Source organism: Arctopsyche grandis, chromosome 6 (assembly GCF_051622035.1).
Source record: "Arctopsyche grandis isolate Sample6627 chromosome 6, ASM5162203v2, whole genome shotgun sequence".
NCBI lineage: Eukaryota > Metazoa > Arthropoda > Insecta > Trichoptera > Hydropsychidae > Arctopsyche > Arctopsyche grandis.
Genome location: NC_135360.1, coordinates 3941025 through 3959579, shown reverse-complemented (window position 1 = coordinate 3959579; position 18555 = coordinate 3941025). Strand labels below are relative to the sequence as shown.

Here is an 18555-nt window from a genome sequence, read left to right as displayed (position 1 = left end):
TATGCATTCATGCTTAACCAAAATTTATACTGACAATCAAATGTGTGCGTGTGTGTTTTTTTTTATCCTTAACCCTTTGAGTGCTGACATCTTTTCTGTTGAAAGTCTGTCAAGCTGAAAATTTCGCCAACATTTCCAACTAGAATTATTTAGAAATCCAATAGAAAGCAGGTTTAAAAATTGTAGCTAATCCAAACAAACCATAGATCACTACCCTAGATAACTACCGCCGAGGATTTTGAGTTTTGTAAAGGTGTGTTTAGACTCTCTAATATATCTTGCAACAATATAAAATAAACAACAGAAGTTTACTGAATGCATTTTTCCAAAACTAGTTCCATCTTCTTCGTTGTTGTTAAAATGTAATGCTCACAATCTAAATGCCAAGCCACAATCTAAAATACTCGGCATTTAGGGATTTCCATCGAGAAATTCTGCTGTAGTTATAAATTCAGAAATTCCAGTGTAAACCAGTCTTGTAAACATTGACACGGATTACATGACCCATGTTTAATGCATTTTGTTTTCAGTGCTAGCTGGTAGTTTTCTTGTTTATTTTTTACACACTCAAAAAACAACGCATATCGGCGTATTTCAGGCTCATGGACTTGTTGGCAAAACGCCGATCGGCATTGATCAGCATTCAAAGGGTTAATCGAGGAAAAATATTATTACATTTATGGAGGATGAACGAATGAGACGACTGGCATGTTAATGCACGTGTTTATTATATGACAGCTGAAGACAGAGTGGGTAGCAGCTCTCCGAACCCAGCCGGGTTGGTCCCCACTCGCAGGAAGGCAACCAAACTCGACCATGTCGTATAAGCGAGCCGCCACATCACTCCCCCCCCAGCATCAGCGATACCAAAATTACAAAGAAACAAATTTTACAAAAGAAAAAAATTATTGTTACACAAAGAGAAAAAATTATTACGTGGGGAGAAAAAAAATTGTTGACGTGGGTCATCCGCTGTGTACATAGGTGTACCGCCCTGAATGGTCGGTAGATTCGAGGGCGGTGACGTCGCGAGCAGGACGGTGGGTGGTCCGATGGTCGCGCCGATCAATGCGATGCTGCGGCGGCGCCGCTCTTCCGAGGCTGATGTCGGTTGGTGGGGCGGCGGGGGCGGCAGGGGCATCGATGTGGTTGATGATACTCCGAGCTGGACTGTGAGTCGTTGTGGCTCGTGGAGGTGTTGTAGCGCTACCGCCCGTCTCGGCGTGACGACGCTCGTGGGGACGGACGGGGCCTTGATGATGATGATGATGATGATGGTGCTGAGGTGGTGTATGTCTTGTGGTGCTGGATGACCGTTCTATGTGTAGTGGATCGCGCATGACTCCACATCCAGCTGTCAAGATCGTCGTCTCATTCGCTCCCCCATTTTTTAAAAACACCTGTCGTCGACGTTGTGGCTGGACTCCAGTCGATAGGTAGATAGGTAGGTAGCCGTGTCTGCTCGTTTATTGTCACCCGCGGGCCGCGACGCGTGTTGATGGCGATGGGGGCGCGGCGGGTAGCTTCCCCGCCTGGCTCGGCGAGGCAGGGATGAGCGGCATGTTGAAATTGATCGAGGCTGCGTGGCTCGATGTCGGGGGTCACCAGTATAGGGGATGAACGAATGAGACGACTGGCATGTTAATGCACGTGTTTATTATATGACAGCTGAAGACAGAGTGGGTAGCAGCTCTCCGAACCCAGCCGGGTTGGTCCCCACTCGCAGGAAGGCAACCAAACTCGACCATGTCGTATAAGCGAGCCGCCACACATTCATTTCACACAGTTCTGTAAACAAGATCGAATCTATAAGAGTAATTTTTTGATAGCAGCAACAAATATAACGATGTGCTACTATTATTAATAAACATTTTTGATTACCCACGATGAGTTTGCAAACTTACATATGCAGTTTGAATTTGTTTATTTATATACTTCAATGAAAATGCCGTCACTGTTGTTGAAAGTCAGGTGTTGAATAAGACCTCGATAAAATTTGGAGTTGGAATCCACTTTTCTTAAAACTTTAGTCGGTCGTTTCAACTATGTAGCTTCAATTCTATTCCAAACAGTCTTTATGGGATTCCTGTTTGTTAATTTGTTTTTGTGAGCTTTCTCTTCGTGGTTCATTTTTTTTTTGATCGAAATTTTATCCATTTTCTGACACCGTTATGTACATATAATACATAATTATTAGAATGTGAAGATTTCTTTTCTTTTTAGATACATTGTAGTAATGCAAAAATCACGTTTCATCCAGATGTGTTCACCACGATGCGCATAGTATATATAAAATATATATATATCACAGTGCATTCATGCTTTTTTTTGTTTTTTTCCTAATTAAGTGTTTCCGTTCAAGAGCTGCGACGACGGATCACCGCCGGGAGGCCGATGGCGATGTGGACGTGCAGCGCGGCGACCGGATAAGCAACGACGATGCCGAATCCATCGGCTTGTCCGATGATACTTTGCAAACGCTGAAGAGCAAGCTGCAAGCTGTGCTCGGCCACGAAGTACACACTACGACGAAGGACGGCCTTCTACCTCGGGAAAAGTGGATAGACTTATCTCACGACATCGACGTAAACTATGCAGACGCTGATGTCGACACTCTTAGACAGAATAGATTAGTAAGCAAAGCAGAGAAAGATGATGATTTTTACAAGTATGAGATTAGCAATAGTGTTGTAGATAGCGATGAGAATGGGTTGAATTTTGTACCAATATCGGACAAATCAAAACGAAAAAGCGACGAAAACACATGGAAAGGCTTCAGAAAATCATCGCACGGTCATTGGATTGATTTGTCCCACGATATAGACGTGAATTATCCGACTGGAGGGGCGGTCCTGACCGTGGAAGACGTTGACGTCGAACGGAACATATTCGTCAACGGTAAAAATGAGCCTAAAGGAGAGTTTCAATACGACGATGTCGACGTTGTATACGGCGAGAGTGATGGTGAAATTGAAACTATGGATGAAGTCAAGCGGTCTAAGAGGGATTCGGGAAGTTTGATCCCGGAGACCGAGGATAGGGCTGAGCCTATGATACAGTCGATCAAAGCTCCAATTTTGACCGTTCCCAAGATCGAGTCGTTGCGGGTGGAGGTGACGAATAAGGAGATCACGACTACGAATGAGGGTGTTCCGGAGCTGCTTGCAGGCACAACCACCATTATCAGGATCTTCGGGTCTAACATCACCGAAGACACGCTCATCACCTTCACGCAGCAGGTCATGGCGCCTGGTTCCTATCACTGCGAGTTCCCCGCCACAAGAGTTTTCCAGGCAAGTCTTTGTCGTGACAATAATTTCCATTACACGTGTACATTTGATCGCCAGCTTAATTGATTACGCATGTTTTCCAAATCTTATTTTAATAACAGCGGCTTATCTCTCGTTTATTATATTGCTAATTGAAAACTCGTAAAGTTTTGTCAATCAGTGTTTGATTTGTTATCACTTTTTGATAAGGTTTTTATTTCATTATCCGCATTTGGATTTGTTAAGTGGGTTTTGCATGATTTCATGTAAGTATATGTTGGATCGACACTTTTTTTTGATGACCTTGAAATTTTTTGATATTCAAAGTTTGGAATGAGTTAAAATTAACTAAAATCGCAAGCAATTAAATTTGAGTGCAGCGGAAAATGACTTATTTATATCTCTGCTGTGAATCCTTGCAGTGGTACTGCAAAGGTACCAATCTAATATATAATTTGGAAAGAGACTTTGTATGTATGTAACCCTCGTTCGTTGGGTGAGTCGTAAATCCGTCATCGAACAAATAATTCGATTTTTTTCGATTCAAAGGATTCGAAGCCCCTGGGGGCAAAGGCACCGAAGGGAAAGCCCTAGGGCTCCGATCCCTAAGGGGCGCAGACGCCGGGGGCAGAGCCCTAGGGGGGCGCAGGCGCCGGATTCTGGTATTTTTATAAGAGACTTACATATGTACTATATATGTATGTTTGTTTGTTCGTGACAGTCAATTTAATAAAATAAAACTATTCAAATAAATTTAATAAAATGTTTACTATTAGATTAGTCATGTTAAAGCGGTTTATATTAAAAATACCGAGCGAAGTCGGGTAATACAGCTAGTAGTACTATAAATGCGATTTGGATTGCTCTGACGTTGAATGTGGTATCGTTTGAACTGCATTATCTTGATAAAAATGATCAATAAAATCGAAGTTTATCATGTAAATTTCCCAGTAAAATATTTTATAACAAATATGAATCGTGTTATCGCGCGACAATTTCATGGTAAACGGTTTACATCACAAATGTGAATCTACCCGGATAACCGCCGCTACGAAAATCGCTCGCGCCAGTTTCCTGTCGCACGAAAATTCGTCGCACAGGAAAATTGCCGCACAGAAAACTGCCCAAATATTGCTCAGGAAATGCTTTTTTTTTTTTTTCTTTTTTTTTGGGAGATCCGCGTGAGCGATTTTTGTAGCAGCGGTTTTCCTGGTAGCGATTCACATTTGGAATGTAATCACCGAACCCAATTTCATCGCGGGGAAAACTCACTGACAGATTTTATGTAAATATATTATTCGGCAATAAAATTTTTCAAAGAAAATATTCCAATTTGTTTTGTTTTGTTGATAAAATACAGTTTGACAGTTTTCAATTATTTTTGCTAAAAAAGAGTAACTATGATTAAGAACAACATTGCTTCAAATATTTGAATAACGGTCAGAGATTCCAGCGCGCGATGAAATGGCACCGCGATCAAGTTTTCTGTAATGTAATGTAACCCAGCGACGAAGTGTCCGCGATGAAATGTGCTAGAATCATGAAAAAACGGTGGCAGTCTGTCCTAAGTAAAAGTTGCCAAATTATCATCAATCGTTAAGAGGGCTGGACCCAAGCGCCTTGTCCATACTAACGTATTAGACTTCTCCCTTCCTCAATTATGGCACTAGAGAACTTATTTTTTAATATGTTATGGATATCCACCCTAGGCATGGTTCTATTTTTTTGATTAATTGATTTTTTGAATTTTGATTAATTTGATTTTTTGGTTAATCAAAAAAAAAAAAATAGAACCATACCTATAGTGAATATCCATAGCATATTAAAAAATAATTTCTCTAGTGCCATAATTGAGGAAGGGAGAAGTCTAATTCGTTTGTATTGACAAGGCGCTTGGGTCCAGCCCTCTTAAAAACGAATTTGGCACATTCAAACGGTTCAAAACGTACCTCATAAAATGTAAAAACTGCACGTAGCTCACATTGTCTGAAAATTTAATTTTTACAATTCGTTGATTTTTTCACAGATCGAAAAGGGATCAGTGAGCGAAAAGAGCGCTCGAGTCAAGATCGTCCTTCCTTCTGGTACATCCGGTTCAACTTTCTACGTTTGCGCCAAGAATTCCCACAAGAACATCTCCCAGGACGATACGTCTTTTCTTCTTCAAGGCATAGAGCCTTGGCTTCAAATTCAGACCTATGACAAACTGCTACCACTATGGGCTTCCTTGATCATCGTCATCGTCTGTCTGTTTTTTTCGGCCTTGTTCTCCGGTCTGAATCTCGGTCTCATGTCCCTGGACAGGACCGAGCTGAAGATCCTGTGCAACACCGGCACCGACAAAGAGAAGGAGTACGCTAGAGTGATACAACCAGTGCGAGACCACGGCAACTATCTCCTGTGTTCCATCCTGCTTGGGAACGTGGCAGTCAACTCCACCTTCACCATCCTCCTGGATGATTTGACCTCTGGAGTTTTTGCCGTCATATTCTCGACCATTGCCATCGTACTCTTGGGCGAGATAACTCCTCAAGCCATCTGTTCGAGGCACGGCTTGGCCGTGGGAGCCAAGACGATCCACATCACCAAAGCTGTCATGGGTATCACATTCCCCCTCTCATATCCCGTCAGCAAACTTCTGGACGTGTTATTGGGTGAAGAAATTGGAAATGTATACAACAGGGAAAGACTCAAAGAGCTCGTCAAGGTGAGTGGCAGCTTATTTTGTTTCGTCAAATTCTGTTTTCCAAGAACTGTCATTACGTATTTTGATGGCTTGTGATTCAAAACATCACCGATTTCACTTGCATCTGGCGGAATTTTTTTTACATGGACATTAATGCTCGTCAGATTTGCCATTGAGGAACAAAATTTTTTAAAAATTTTACTGTTAACACGTATGTAAAATTTATGGAGATAAAATTACAAAAGTATTACTAATTGTTTTGCATCCTCGATTGGCAAGTCTGATGATTTCGATAAAAGGCAAGAATCACGAGTTCTAATAAAAAAATCTTTCTTCCGAAATAAAAACTTGTTTCCGGTCAAAAATGCACCCGCAGGCGGAGCTATTTATCGATCGATTTTATTATGTTGTTTTAAGATAAATCACAGAGATTTAATTTCCTTTTGGCAAAAGGAAGTGTATCAAATGCAATTTTGTAAAAAATAGCTTGCTGTGGTAAATAGAATATTCACAATCGATCAATAAATGGTTGTCACAGTCCGGAGCCTGACGTATTTTCCGTAACTGTAAATATTTTGAATCTTTAAAATAAAGTCTACGAGCGATAAATTGCTTTTCTCAATTGTCCAACTGGTTCCATGATCGTTGCGCGCTTGCACTAAGGGCGAAAACAAACAGCGGTGCACGTGGCACGTGGTTTTTGTTAGATACTTTTAAACATGCGAAAAAAATGGGCTGTGCCTTTCAAATATTCATGTATTCATGTAAAATTGTATCCTTGTATTTATCCTTGCTCGACAGTGATCGATAATGGTGTATCCCATATTTGAAGAAATGTAGGAGACCACCCACAGCGGGGAGCCATGCACACGATGTGCCGTTCATCCTTGTGTGTTTTCGCTCTTAGGGCGGTTTCAGACTAGCGTATTTTTCTGCGCGTATATCGTCGTTTCGGCATACGCGCTACATTTCGCGCTTCAAAAAACCGGACTCGCGTCCAGCGTGTTCCCTCCAACAGGTAGTGGTGATTTAGTATCAACATGGATAATACGAGCTTATAAGCGCGTCTACGCTCGTACGAGTAGCGCCTATACGCGTCTACAAGCACTTCAAAAAACGAGATTATACGCGCGTATAAAACGCTAGTCTGAAACCGCCCTTAATCGTGCTCGGTCTTTGGGCGTTCGGCGAAGAAAAAACTACAAACATAATAAAAAATGTTTCGGGATTTGAAGTTAGCTATAACAGTTGTATTGTTTTCCGATAGGTTCTCAGAGACGCTTTTGGACCGCAAAGTCTCAAAGCCGCAGCTGCTTCTCGACTTGTCCTCACATTTCGGTGCGTCTTTGTGTCGCTTTTGTGCTCACCTACATTTTTGGTGTGTATTTGTTGTGTGTTGTCTCTCTCTAATACCAAGAGTGCGAGAGCCATTCGAGTTGACGACCACTGGCCGGGTCAATGGAGCGCCAAACTGCAAATTCGGGCAAAATTATCGATTGTTTTATTAACTTCGAGGTAAACTTTCCATTTCAACTCGGACCTTTAACGTGACCTTTTCAGGGAACGGCTTGCGCATTTTTAATCTTTGGCCTTAACGTATAACTTATATTATATGTACATAGATAAATATTGCTTATATATTTTTGAAGATTATGAGCGCGATTTGTTACAAAAGCGGTAACGAAAAGTGCGTGTTTTTTAATAACACATGGAGATGTCTCTGTTTCGTTAAATATATTGTCGAACCTAACCCAATTTCAGCTTTCTTTTTAAACCATAGCTAATCCCCGCATCGTCTGGTTTCATTCATTTACGGTTGGGTTTTGCCCGCGTTTAATTTTCAACTAGGAAGTTTCACCTTTACTGTGCGTTGGCTCACACACGCCCGATTTGATTTGTGAGGCGTGTTATGTATTTGTGTTGTTATTAACACTTCCAAAAAATTTGTATATTTGAAATTTAGCAATAATTTATAGCACAAAGATGATGGTAGTATTTTAGATTTTTTTCTCACTTTGAATATTTTGTTGTATAAAAAAGGCTGATGACCCCAGTCCAAAAAATAATATATTTAAAATTTTGCAACCATTTATAGCATAAAAACGATGAAAATATTTTTAGATTTTTTTATCTAAAAATTTTGCTGTACATATGAAAATGTTAGTTACCCCTGTCTACGGAAATCACAGTCGTAGAGCATGGATACGAACGGAGATCACAGTCTCCCGATGTCAAGCAATAAAACGCTAAGGACTGTAATCTCCGTTTCCCGCATGCAATGTGTTAAGATGCATCCAGATTATACGTGCATGGCGCCCCATCGAGTGTTCGTTCGTGCGCGCCTTGTGTGTCTGTGTTCGTTCGTACGTGTTCCTGTTCGTCTGTGCGCCCTTTGTCCTAGTCTGAACAGGCTATGAAGTTATTTAATGAATCGATGTAACACCTTGATGTGGTGTTTTTATTTGCTTGAGAACTTTTTCTCACTATATTATGTACATGTGTCATTGCATTTCATTATCTCTGTATGTTTGTACATAGGCATGCCGTGACTATTTTTAATTTTTTAATTATAATAATTTGTCTTGAATTGAAGAGCTGAGATCGACTTTGCGTGGATGTTTTCCAAATAACAATAAACCGCGTCATTAGTGTTCAAAGCAAGACAGCAAAAAAGCGTGAACTTGACAGTAGTGAACTATTTTTTTGTGCGAAAAGCATGGATTCAACTCCGGTTTTTGGTGATGAGCATAATTGTTCAATTTTGTGCCAACAAAAGTAGCCTACCTTTCTTAATTATATATTGTTTGTCTTCTGAATGATTTGTCGAACATCAATAGAGAATGCAACATTATGCTAAGGCGTTGTTATTTGTTTCCGCGCGCTCCGCTCTGATTTGTTATGAGGGAATCGTTTCGTGAATCGAGTCCCTTGCCATTTTTTTTTATTTAAGAAGCTATGTGTAAATATGTATTATTTTAACAAAATAGTTCATAAAGCTGTTTGATAGACTAAAATCAGAATATTTCTGGAGAAAATATTTTGTCTTTGACGAAACGTTTAGACATAACAATTCGCCAGTACCGCGAAAGCAACCGAATTGAGACGGCGAGACCGTGCGAGTGAACGACGCGGCGGACCATACCTCGATGACAATCCTCTACCGCTACTTCATGTAGGGCCGATTCCGGTTTCTGAGTTCCGCTGATCCGAGTGAACAATATTAATATGGACAACGATTTGAATTTATTGTAACTGAATTGTTATTTTATGTAAGAGATTTTATGGGGAAAAGTCTATTCGCTCTAGTCCAATGACGGCACGCCACTTATTTGTATATGATATTTACATACATTATATATATATATATATATATATATATATATATATATATATATATATATATATATATATATATATATATATATATATATATATATATATATATATATATATATATATATATATATATATATATATATATATATATATATATATATATATATATATATATATATATATATATATATATATATATATATATATATATATATATATATATATATATATATATATATATATATATATATATATATATATATATATATATATATATATATATATATATATATATATATATATATATATATATATATATATATATATATATATATATATATATATATATATATATATATATATATATATATATATATATATATATATATATATATATATATATATATATATATATATATATATATATATATATATATATATATATATATATATATATATATATATATATATATATATATATATATATATATATATATATATATATATATATATATATATATATATATATATATATATATATATATATATATATATATATATATATATATATATATATATATATATATATATATATATATATATATATATATATATATATATATATATATATATATATATATATATATATATATATATATATATATATATATATATATATATATATATATATATATATATATATATATATATATATATATATATATATATATATATATATATATATATATATATATATATATATATATATATATATATATATATATATATATATATATATATATATATATATATATATATATATATATATATATATATATATATATATATATATATATATATATATATATATATATATATATATATATATATATATATATATATATATATATATATATATATATATATATATATATATATATATATATATATATATATATATATATATATATATATATATATTTATTCTAGGGATAATACATAGGTCACTAATTCTGGATTATTTTTTTTTTTTGGAAAATTCAAATAAAGGACATAATATATATATATATATATATATATATATATATATATATATATATATATATATATATATATATATATATATATATATATATATATATATATATATATATATATATATATATATATATTATGTCCTTTATTTGAATTTTCCAAAAAAAAAAAATAATCCAGAATTAGTGACCTATGTATTATCCCTAGAATAAATCAAACAAATTTATCTAAGAGATTCAATATTGCCACTGCATGAATAGTCATAATATGCTAATATTCCAAACACGAAGTCGATGACGGAAAATGCGTTTCCAATTCCATTCGATAGTTTTTGCCGATTGAGTTGAGGAACGTGTCTGTTTTACCAGATCTGTTGGAAGAGGCAATGTGCGAAATTAAATTTTAATTTATTTGTACGGCATTTAATGTTTTAAGTGCGGTTCGTTCTGACTTCTGTGTATAATAAATCGAACTCGTTTTAGATTGCGTTCACCTGAAGCGGTTTGCATGTTCTGTCTGAAATCTCAGAACGTACAAATTAAATCTACTACAAATACATACATGTGTACATATATGTATGTATTTAATATCCCCAAACTTGTACGTAGATGATGCGTATAATTGTATAATCGCTGCGCTACGTCACACCTGCATTGTGACGTAGCAGACGCGTTTCCAGAACCCAGAAGATTGATTTTTATTCTCAAGTGTGATTCACTTTGCCAGTCTATTTATTCTTGTTTACCATCGTTGGAATTTTCGCCATTCGCCGTCTACTTTGTTTGCCAATTGTCTGTTTATCGCATAAAATCTGAAAATTTGGCTCGTCGCTTTATTGTTGGTAAACTTAGTTCAATTGTTGGATAATCGTTAAGTTTCGTTTTTTTTTATCTCTCTCAAAGGATTTCTGGATGTGATTGATAGCTATATACACCTAGAGATATTGGTACTCTAAATAGAGAGAGACATCAAGAATTAAATCTGTCGATTTCGCTTCGAAGAATCTTTTGACATATCAGCTACGAACAGATCTCGGCTACGAACGACTCGTCTCCAAATCGATAAGGTCTTTCCTGTCTCAAAAGATTTACAGGAACATCGAAAAATTTGTTTCTCGTAGGGTTTCTAGCTACGAAAGGTATATAGTAGCTAGTTTTTTAAAGGTATATGAAGTGAAATAAAACACATACAAATCGTGATAATGTCCATTGTATTGGCTTTATAGAAATATTTTAGAAGTTTTGTGCCATTAATGTTTAAATATGATATCTGGCATATGGGTGTCGGGGTTTGTTAGTTCGAATAAAGCGCAATTTTCGACCACTTTTTTGAGCAGCTGGGTCCGTATATTGCCAATAACGCGGCGAAGGCTTCCAAGTCGTCCATCGTCTCTGGTTTATCGGTGTAGACTAGTGACTTTACACATCGTTGCAGAAAATAATCCAAAGGTGTTAAATCACACATCTTGGAGGTCACAACCGTAAAGTACGGTAAGTTTCGCGAACTGAACCACGATTTTCTAAATTAATTTGTAAGCGTTTTGGCGTAAGTCTATTCATGATAAAATGGCAAATCAAACAGATTAACAAATCAGCTGTCGAATTGGCTGTCGCTGGAAAAAGTAATGTCAATTCTAAAAACAAACCTCTAAAAAAACACCTTTATAAATAGAGAAAGAGACATAACAAGAATTAAATTTGTCGATTTCGTTTCGGAGAATTTTTTGACAAATCAGCTGATCTTATCCAAGAGTAACTTATCTCCCAAACGATTAAGTTTTTTTCTGTTTCAAAAGATTATCACAAACATTGAGAAATTTGTCTCTCGTAGGGTTTCTAGCTACGACGATATTCGTAGCCAATATTATTTATTTATTTATAAAATTTTTGTATAAGTTTGGATCATTGTGGCATTACAGGAGTCTTAATGCGCCACAATATTCGAAAAAATACAGAGAGATGAGAAAAATAAAAATATATACATACCAGTGGCGTGCGCTGAAATTCTCAAAGAAAAGCAGGATACAAGAGGAACAGGCTGTTCCTCTTGTATCCCGTTCGTGCACATTAAGTAAGGCTGTACGACAAAAAGAGAGAGAATTTCAGCGCACGCCACTGATACATACATATACAGTAAGATGCAGAGAAATCGCATCACTTTCAATTGTTCGATGTTTTCGATTTTTTTTAATTACATGAAGCTATACACAAGTTTTTTTGGTTTTATTATTTGATTTCAACTATTTAACATGTTTTACGATTAAAAAAGATTATTTATATTTTTAAATTAAGGCGAGATACGAATTAAAAAAAAAAAGCAAAATAGGGCATTTTTCTTATATGTATTTCAAATGTCTCTAGCCAAAATAATATTACAGTATATATTTTTCTATGAACGCCTTCTATTGTTTTTTTTTAGTCAAGTCAAGTTCGCTGCTTGTTTAGGACAAATTGGAACGAGAACGAGAATTGCATGCATTATTGTGGCATTGCAACGCATGCCGGGTTCAGCTAGTCTAATATATAATTTCAAAAGAGATTTTGTATGTATGTAGGGTTTGTTGGGAGCATCGAAAATAAATCAAAGTTTCTATGACTACGATTCGACATGGTTAAACATATACAATATATATTTTTTTCGATTCAAATAAATTTAATAAAAAAACAAAATGAATATTTACTATTAGATTCGCCATGTTTAAGCTGTTTACAAATACTGAGCGAAGCCGGGTAAAACAACTAGTAATTAATACGTATGTGTAGACAATTAGCCATAGTGTCGATTCAGAGTGACCTTTCGTGGTACTATGGCGACGGGCTGCCAAGGGGTACGCGATCCAAAAAAGGCCAAGGGTGAAAACACACAGCGATGAACGTGGCGCATGATTTTTTTAGATACTTTTAAACGTGTGAAAAAAATGCGGCACGCCCAGCACAAATCACCGTCCTAAAATCACCCCTTGGAGTGTTTTCGGTAAAATTGTATCCTTGCTTGACAGTGATCGATAACGGTGTATCCCATATTTGTAGAAATGTAGGAGAACCCCCCACAGCGGGGAGCCAAGCACACGACGCGCCGTTCATCGCTGTGTGTTTTCGCCCTAAGACCCACTGGCTGCAGACGAATTCACGCACATTCAGCGACACTAACGCCATTTTCGATTTAGGCTGGGATGTGCGAGTTGGGATTTGGACAGTTTTGTTGCCAGAGACACGCGTCCATAGCTACTGGAGACCTAAAGAAAACTTTGGCCCGCGTCCAGCGCGGGTTCGCATTGCGACATCGGCGAATCGAACCATTCGGCATATACTATATGAACATACATATGTTTGTATACCCGCATACAATATATCGTATGTACATATGTATCGGTTGACGAAATTGTAATAACTGTTGCACGTCACAACATTTGTTGCAATCGTTAACACGTTTAGTGTGTATTGTCTCGAGTTTGTTTGCAAACAGATCGATTTTCGCACGATGAGGTAATGATTCGAAACTATGTATGTGTGCGAGATCGGATTCTGAACAGCTCTCGTGTTCAAATTGCGTGTCGTTCAATTCAAAGTCATTCGTGATTTATGTGAGTCATTTTATTTGTGCACCGAAATGACACCCATTCATTAGAGGTTTGCTCTCGCTGCTTACCTAATATTTTTGCTTTTGCAATCTGCACTTCAAAATATAGTATTACTGTGTCAAAATAAAGTATTGGAATCAATAGTCGGATGTTTTTTTTTCCATTGATTGTAATTTTTCGTTTAATATACGTATAATTAATTATCTAGCGAATTTTAAAAGTCAAATATATTTTTTACTCGAGCTATCATGCATTTATCATTTAATATTTCGCTACGTTTACAAGGATTGGCTTCAATCTCTATATTTTTTTTATCTGCACGTATTTATTCGAGTTAATAAATGTAGTTGTATGGGATGATGCAAGAGCGAGATGAAGAATGGAGAGCGCATCACTCCATCTCATTCACTCGCGCTCGCTTTCGAGCGATGAGCCTAGAACATTTCATATTGTAATTTAAGATAATTAACCGCTCAAACTAGTACTTTCTGATAAAATAAAAAAAATATTGAAATTGAAAACCAACCCTTATAAACGTGGTAAAGTGAAAAATTAGCGAAATTAGCTAATAATATTACTTTGAAAAAAAAAATTTTAAAAATTAAAAGAAAACCGATTTTGCTTGACACGTTACGGTGACATGTACTGTTTTATAGTATGAATATTGTCGGCTACTGCTGCTACGTCTACGCCACGCTAAATATGAACATATCCATATAAAATATACCAAAAAATAGTTTACATACTGCTGGTTACATGTACTTGCCGGTACGTGTTGTACTAGTATTTATTCGTTTAAAATATAAATTCGATTAAATTATAAATTGAGTTGAGAAAAAATGTAGTTGTATGAGATGATGCATGTGCGAGATGGAGAATGGAGAGCCCATCACTCCATCTCACTCGCTTGGAGCGATGATGGTTACATGCAGTTGCCAGTAAATCGTCTTATTTTGAGACAATTAACCGAACTCCAATAATATGTAGATATCAGAAAAATTGCAATATGTAGATCAAAGGATTTCTTAAAAAATGTGGTTACAAAAACATGTGTTGCACTATTTTATTATATTTAAAGTACTTATTAGTTTGTCATATCGCAATTTGTCATTATTAGTATACGAGTGACATTTCTTTCCGATTTGTTGTACAACTGGTTGGAAGATTTTTATCACTTATGTTTAAGATTTTAGTAACTTATTATCCCTGTTGTTGTTGAAGTTTCCTCAACTCTAAGAAGGTAGATACTTGCCGCTTATGTATTGAAATTATTTAAACATCGTCAAGAGTGACACTTCTTCTCAATTATCAGGCATTTTCAAACCGCTAGTCAATTTTAAGGCTTTGACGTTTTCCAAACTGACATCTCTAATAGCTGGCTTATAATAACTAGACTTAGTCATCGAGTCAATTGCAAATAACAATAGACTGTTCCATCAGTATTCAAAGCAAGAGAGCAAAAAAGCTTAGTTAAGAAATTAACAATATTGCCCCGATTGTAGTCCAAATCTAGTAATAACTCGATCCATCTCAATAATACATGCTCATTTTCTTCATAAACTATTCAAAGTTGGCATTTTTGACAGATTCATATTGTTTGCGCCTGTTAATCTCGTAACTCCAATACATAATCTTCTAAAACATTAGTTCAAATGGATTAGTATCTCAAGGTCATTCGTTTTTAGCACGGTCCCACTTTTCTGCACCCGAAAGTAGAAAAGTCTCACGCCGGAAGACTTCGACGAGAAGTCAAAACATTTCAAATACAATTGTCTCGTATGAACCGTTGCCAAGAGTGTGTGGAGTACACGTAATGGCGGCCAAGAAAATTTCATTCATTGACCAGTTTGTTGTTGTTTTCGTCATTGCAGGTCACCAACGACATCAACGACTTGGACAAGGACGAGGTGAACATCATATCCGGTGCTCTGGAGCTGCACAAGAAGACCGTCTCCGAAGTGATGACCAAGATCGAAGACGTCTTCATGTTGGACTACGAAGCTGTGCTCGACTTTGAGACCGTCTCCGAAATCATGAAGTCCGGTAATGACGAATTCTTTTCAAATTTTGTTGCGTAACCCACTGCACAAGTGGGTCAAGAACATCGGTCGACCTATACTCCCACACCCTCCCCCTCGTCCCAAATACACTGCCTCCCCAATCTACCACCCCCTGGGGAATTAACCTACCCCTGAGGAAGAATTGTGGGATATACGTGATAAAATGCTATCGCTCGAATTGAACCGAGGGAACCATACGTAGTCGAGCTACGATTAACATGCATAACATTTTTCATGACAAATGTAACTTGACTAGTATATCGTTACATTAAATCAAAAATCTCGTAAATTCGATTTTGGTAAAAAAAAGCTAAATAATAAGGTCAAAAGAGCGCGTGTGTAACCATTTTATTACTGTGATAAAACTGTTGCAATGTGAGGGCACAAACAGACTTTTTTCTTCAAATAAGTATGCGAGTGCATACAAATTCTTCGTTGGATAGTGTCAGTGCCGGTTTTAGGGGGGGGGGGCTAGGTCGGGCGGCGCCCGAGGGCGCCAAATAAGTTAGGGCGCCGAACGATGCGCCAAAGGCGCTTTAAAATTTAAAATTAGAGCGCCAAAAGCCATTCAAAATTTTAGATTAGAGCGTCAAAGGTGAAAGTTCTTTCTAAGGGTGTTTAGAAAAAATTGCCCGAGGGCGCCATCGGGTGTAAGGCCGGCACTGGATAGTGTATATGGGATAGTGTTAGATAAAAATTTATTAGTGACTCGAAAATATATATGAGGGATAATGAGAGCCTATAATGTAAATTTTATAAGTTTAAGTGTGAAAAAGATAAAGTTATAGGCATTTAAACAGTTGAAATCTCTCAAGACGAGTAGGGGCGAAAAGTTAAACATACATATAATCAACAATTGAAATCTCTATCGGGGGCCAAACCTCAAACAATGCCAAATTTTCAAAGCGATCGGATAAGCTTAGGAAGGAATGTCTTGCGTACACACTAGGTGAAACTAACAAAAACCTTATAAAAAAACGAATCTTTATATATGTTACAAGTGAAAATATATTTTCATTGGTATAAATATATTTTCACCAATTCAAGCAGTGAAAATGTATCAAATAATGAATTTACAACGTACTACCAACCCTAGCAACCTAAATGAATGAATAAAACCAACCCTAACAACCTAATCTTAAATGAATAAAACCAACCCTGAAAATGTGACTGATTATATTTTCACTGAAACGTCAGTGAAAATATATTTTCACTGATGTTATAATTTCACTGTGACATATATGTACAATAGTAGCCGGCGTTGCTCGGGTGGATGGAAATTAGATAAAAAAAAACTTCTTCGAGTTTTGAATCTTTCCAAAACCCATCTAATGTTTAAATTAAGACCCTGTTCATCGTTTCTCGAGCAGGAGAACTTATTTGGCACGATAATTATCTATAAGAGTATCAATTTGAAACTACCAGAAAGCTTTCCGGGGTACACCCAAAGAGGCTTCTATCCGAATCAAGTAGAAAAGAATATGAATCTGTGTGGTGAAGTTAAACCACTTTCACAGCCAAGTCAAGCTGATTGGAACCGTGCGCTGTTCACTTGCCCAAATCTTGTTGGAATGATATTTAATATATTTTAGATCACAAATTTGTTCCATTTTATTTTTATTCTTTATTTAACCAATCGTGTACACTCGTTTTACAGATCGCCCCACTGCGACGAATGTACTATATAGATCAAGAAATATCAGTTACATATGTATATAAACACATAATTACTATAAATTTTTACATTAAACACGAAATATATGGCCAGACATTGTACAGAAGTACAATTTACATTGTAAGCATTTACACAAGGCAAATACGATCAACATCCACAATAACCGAGATGCTGGTTAACTGAAAATTTGCGAGAGAGATAGGGACGAGAATGCCAATTTCGCAGAAACCGTTTCAATGAAAATCAGATAAATTGGCAAACTCTGATAGGAAACGATCGACCTGGAGTCACAAACCAAGGTCTGGCCAGCAGTAACCAGTGGGACTCGAACCCGTGACCACTTTGAAGGCATTATATGCTAGTTAAACAGCTGCTGGTTAAAATTAAAACTGAACTATGCAAAACCGATAAAACATACCGCCAGGCTAACGTTGACTTGAACGTGCGTCATTCATGTTATACATAAATGCCATTAAATGTCAAAAACAGCCGAAGTCTTTCATAGGCAACTTACAATGAAAATGCGAACGTTGCCACGCGATTTATAATTAGAGTAGGAGTAAAAAAGGCGATTAAGAAAAATAGTTTTTATTTTTTGAATTTTCAATCATAAATTTCAAATGAATTGAAGTAGAATCCGACATTTTTTCAAGTTTACGACTGCAGACTGTAAAAATACTCAGAAATATCGACATTAGCCAAACCGCCACATCCTTTCGTGCGAATTCCGCCAAAGTCACCTCCGTTAATAGCTTTGGTCTTAAACAAAACAAATCACGTCCATTTCCGGTGTATACTTATTAAAGTTACAGACAATGAGCCATCCCGACTAAATATATCCAAATGATGATTCAATCATAGATTTTTATTTATATTATCATATCGAAGCTGTCAGTTTAGAAAATATTTGACAA

The 18555-nt window shown here is 36.2% G+C and overlaps 2 protein-coding genes and 1 long non-coding RNA gene across 4 annotated transcripts in view; 1 reads left to right on the top strand and 2 right to left on the bottom strand.

Moving 5' to 3' along the window:
* Positions 1-1687, bottom strand: part of LOC143913612 (uncharacterized) — a 374023-nt gene extending 372336 nt beyond the window's left edge. Inside the window, exon 1 of one of the 2 annotated variants that reach the window (XM_077433506.1) lies at positions 801-1687. In XM_077433506.1, the coding sequence (XP_077289632.1) occupies positions 966-1340 (375 nt within the window). In that variant the 5' untranslated portion in view covers positions 1341-1687 and the 3' untranslated portion in view covers positions 801-965. The remainder of the gene's footprint in view (positions 1-800) is intronic. The other variant, XM_077433505.1, reaches the window with a different exon arrangement.
* Positions 1-18555, top strand: part of uex (metal transporter uex) — a 37279-nt gene that overhangs the window by 1924 nt on the left and 16800 nt on the right. The window contains exons 3-5 of the mRNA XM_077433487.1: positions 2363-3293; positions 5296-5976; positions 15778-15949. Of these exons, the coding sequence (XP_077289613.1) occupies positions 2363-3293; positions 5296-5976; positions 15778-15949 (1784 nt within the window). The remainder of the gene's footprint in view (positions 1-2362; positions 3294-5295; positions 5977-15777; positions 15950-18555) is intronic.
* On the bottom strand, positions 7503-14488 carry LOC143913366 (uncharacterized). The gene is made up of 2 exons (XR_013260705.1): positions 12442-14488; positions 7503-9279 (listed from the first exon to the last, which is right to left on the bottom strand). It is a non-coding gene; the product is annotated as an uncharacterized LOC143913366 (long non-coding RNA).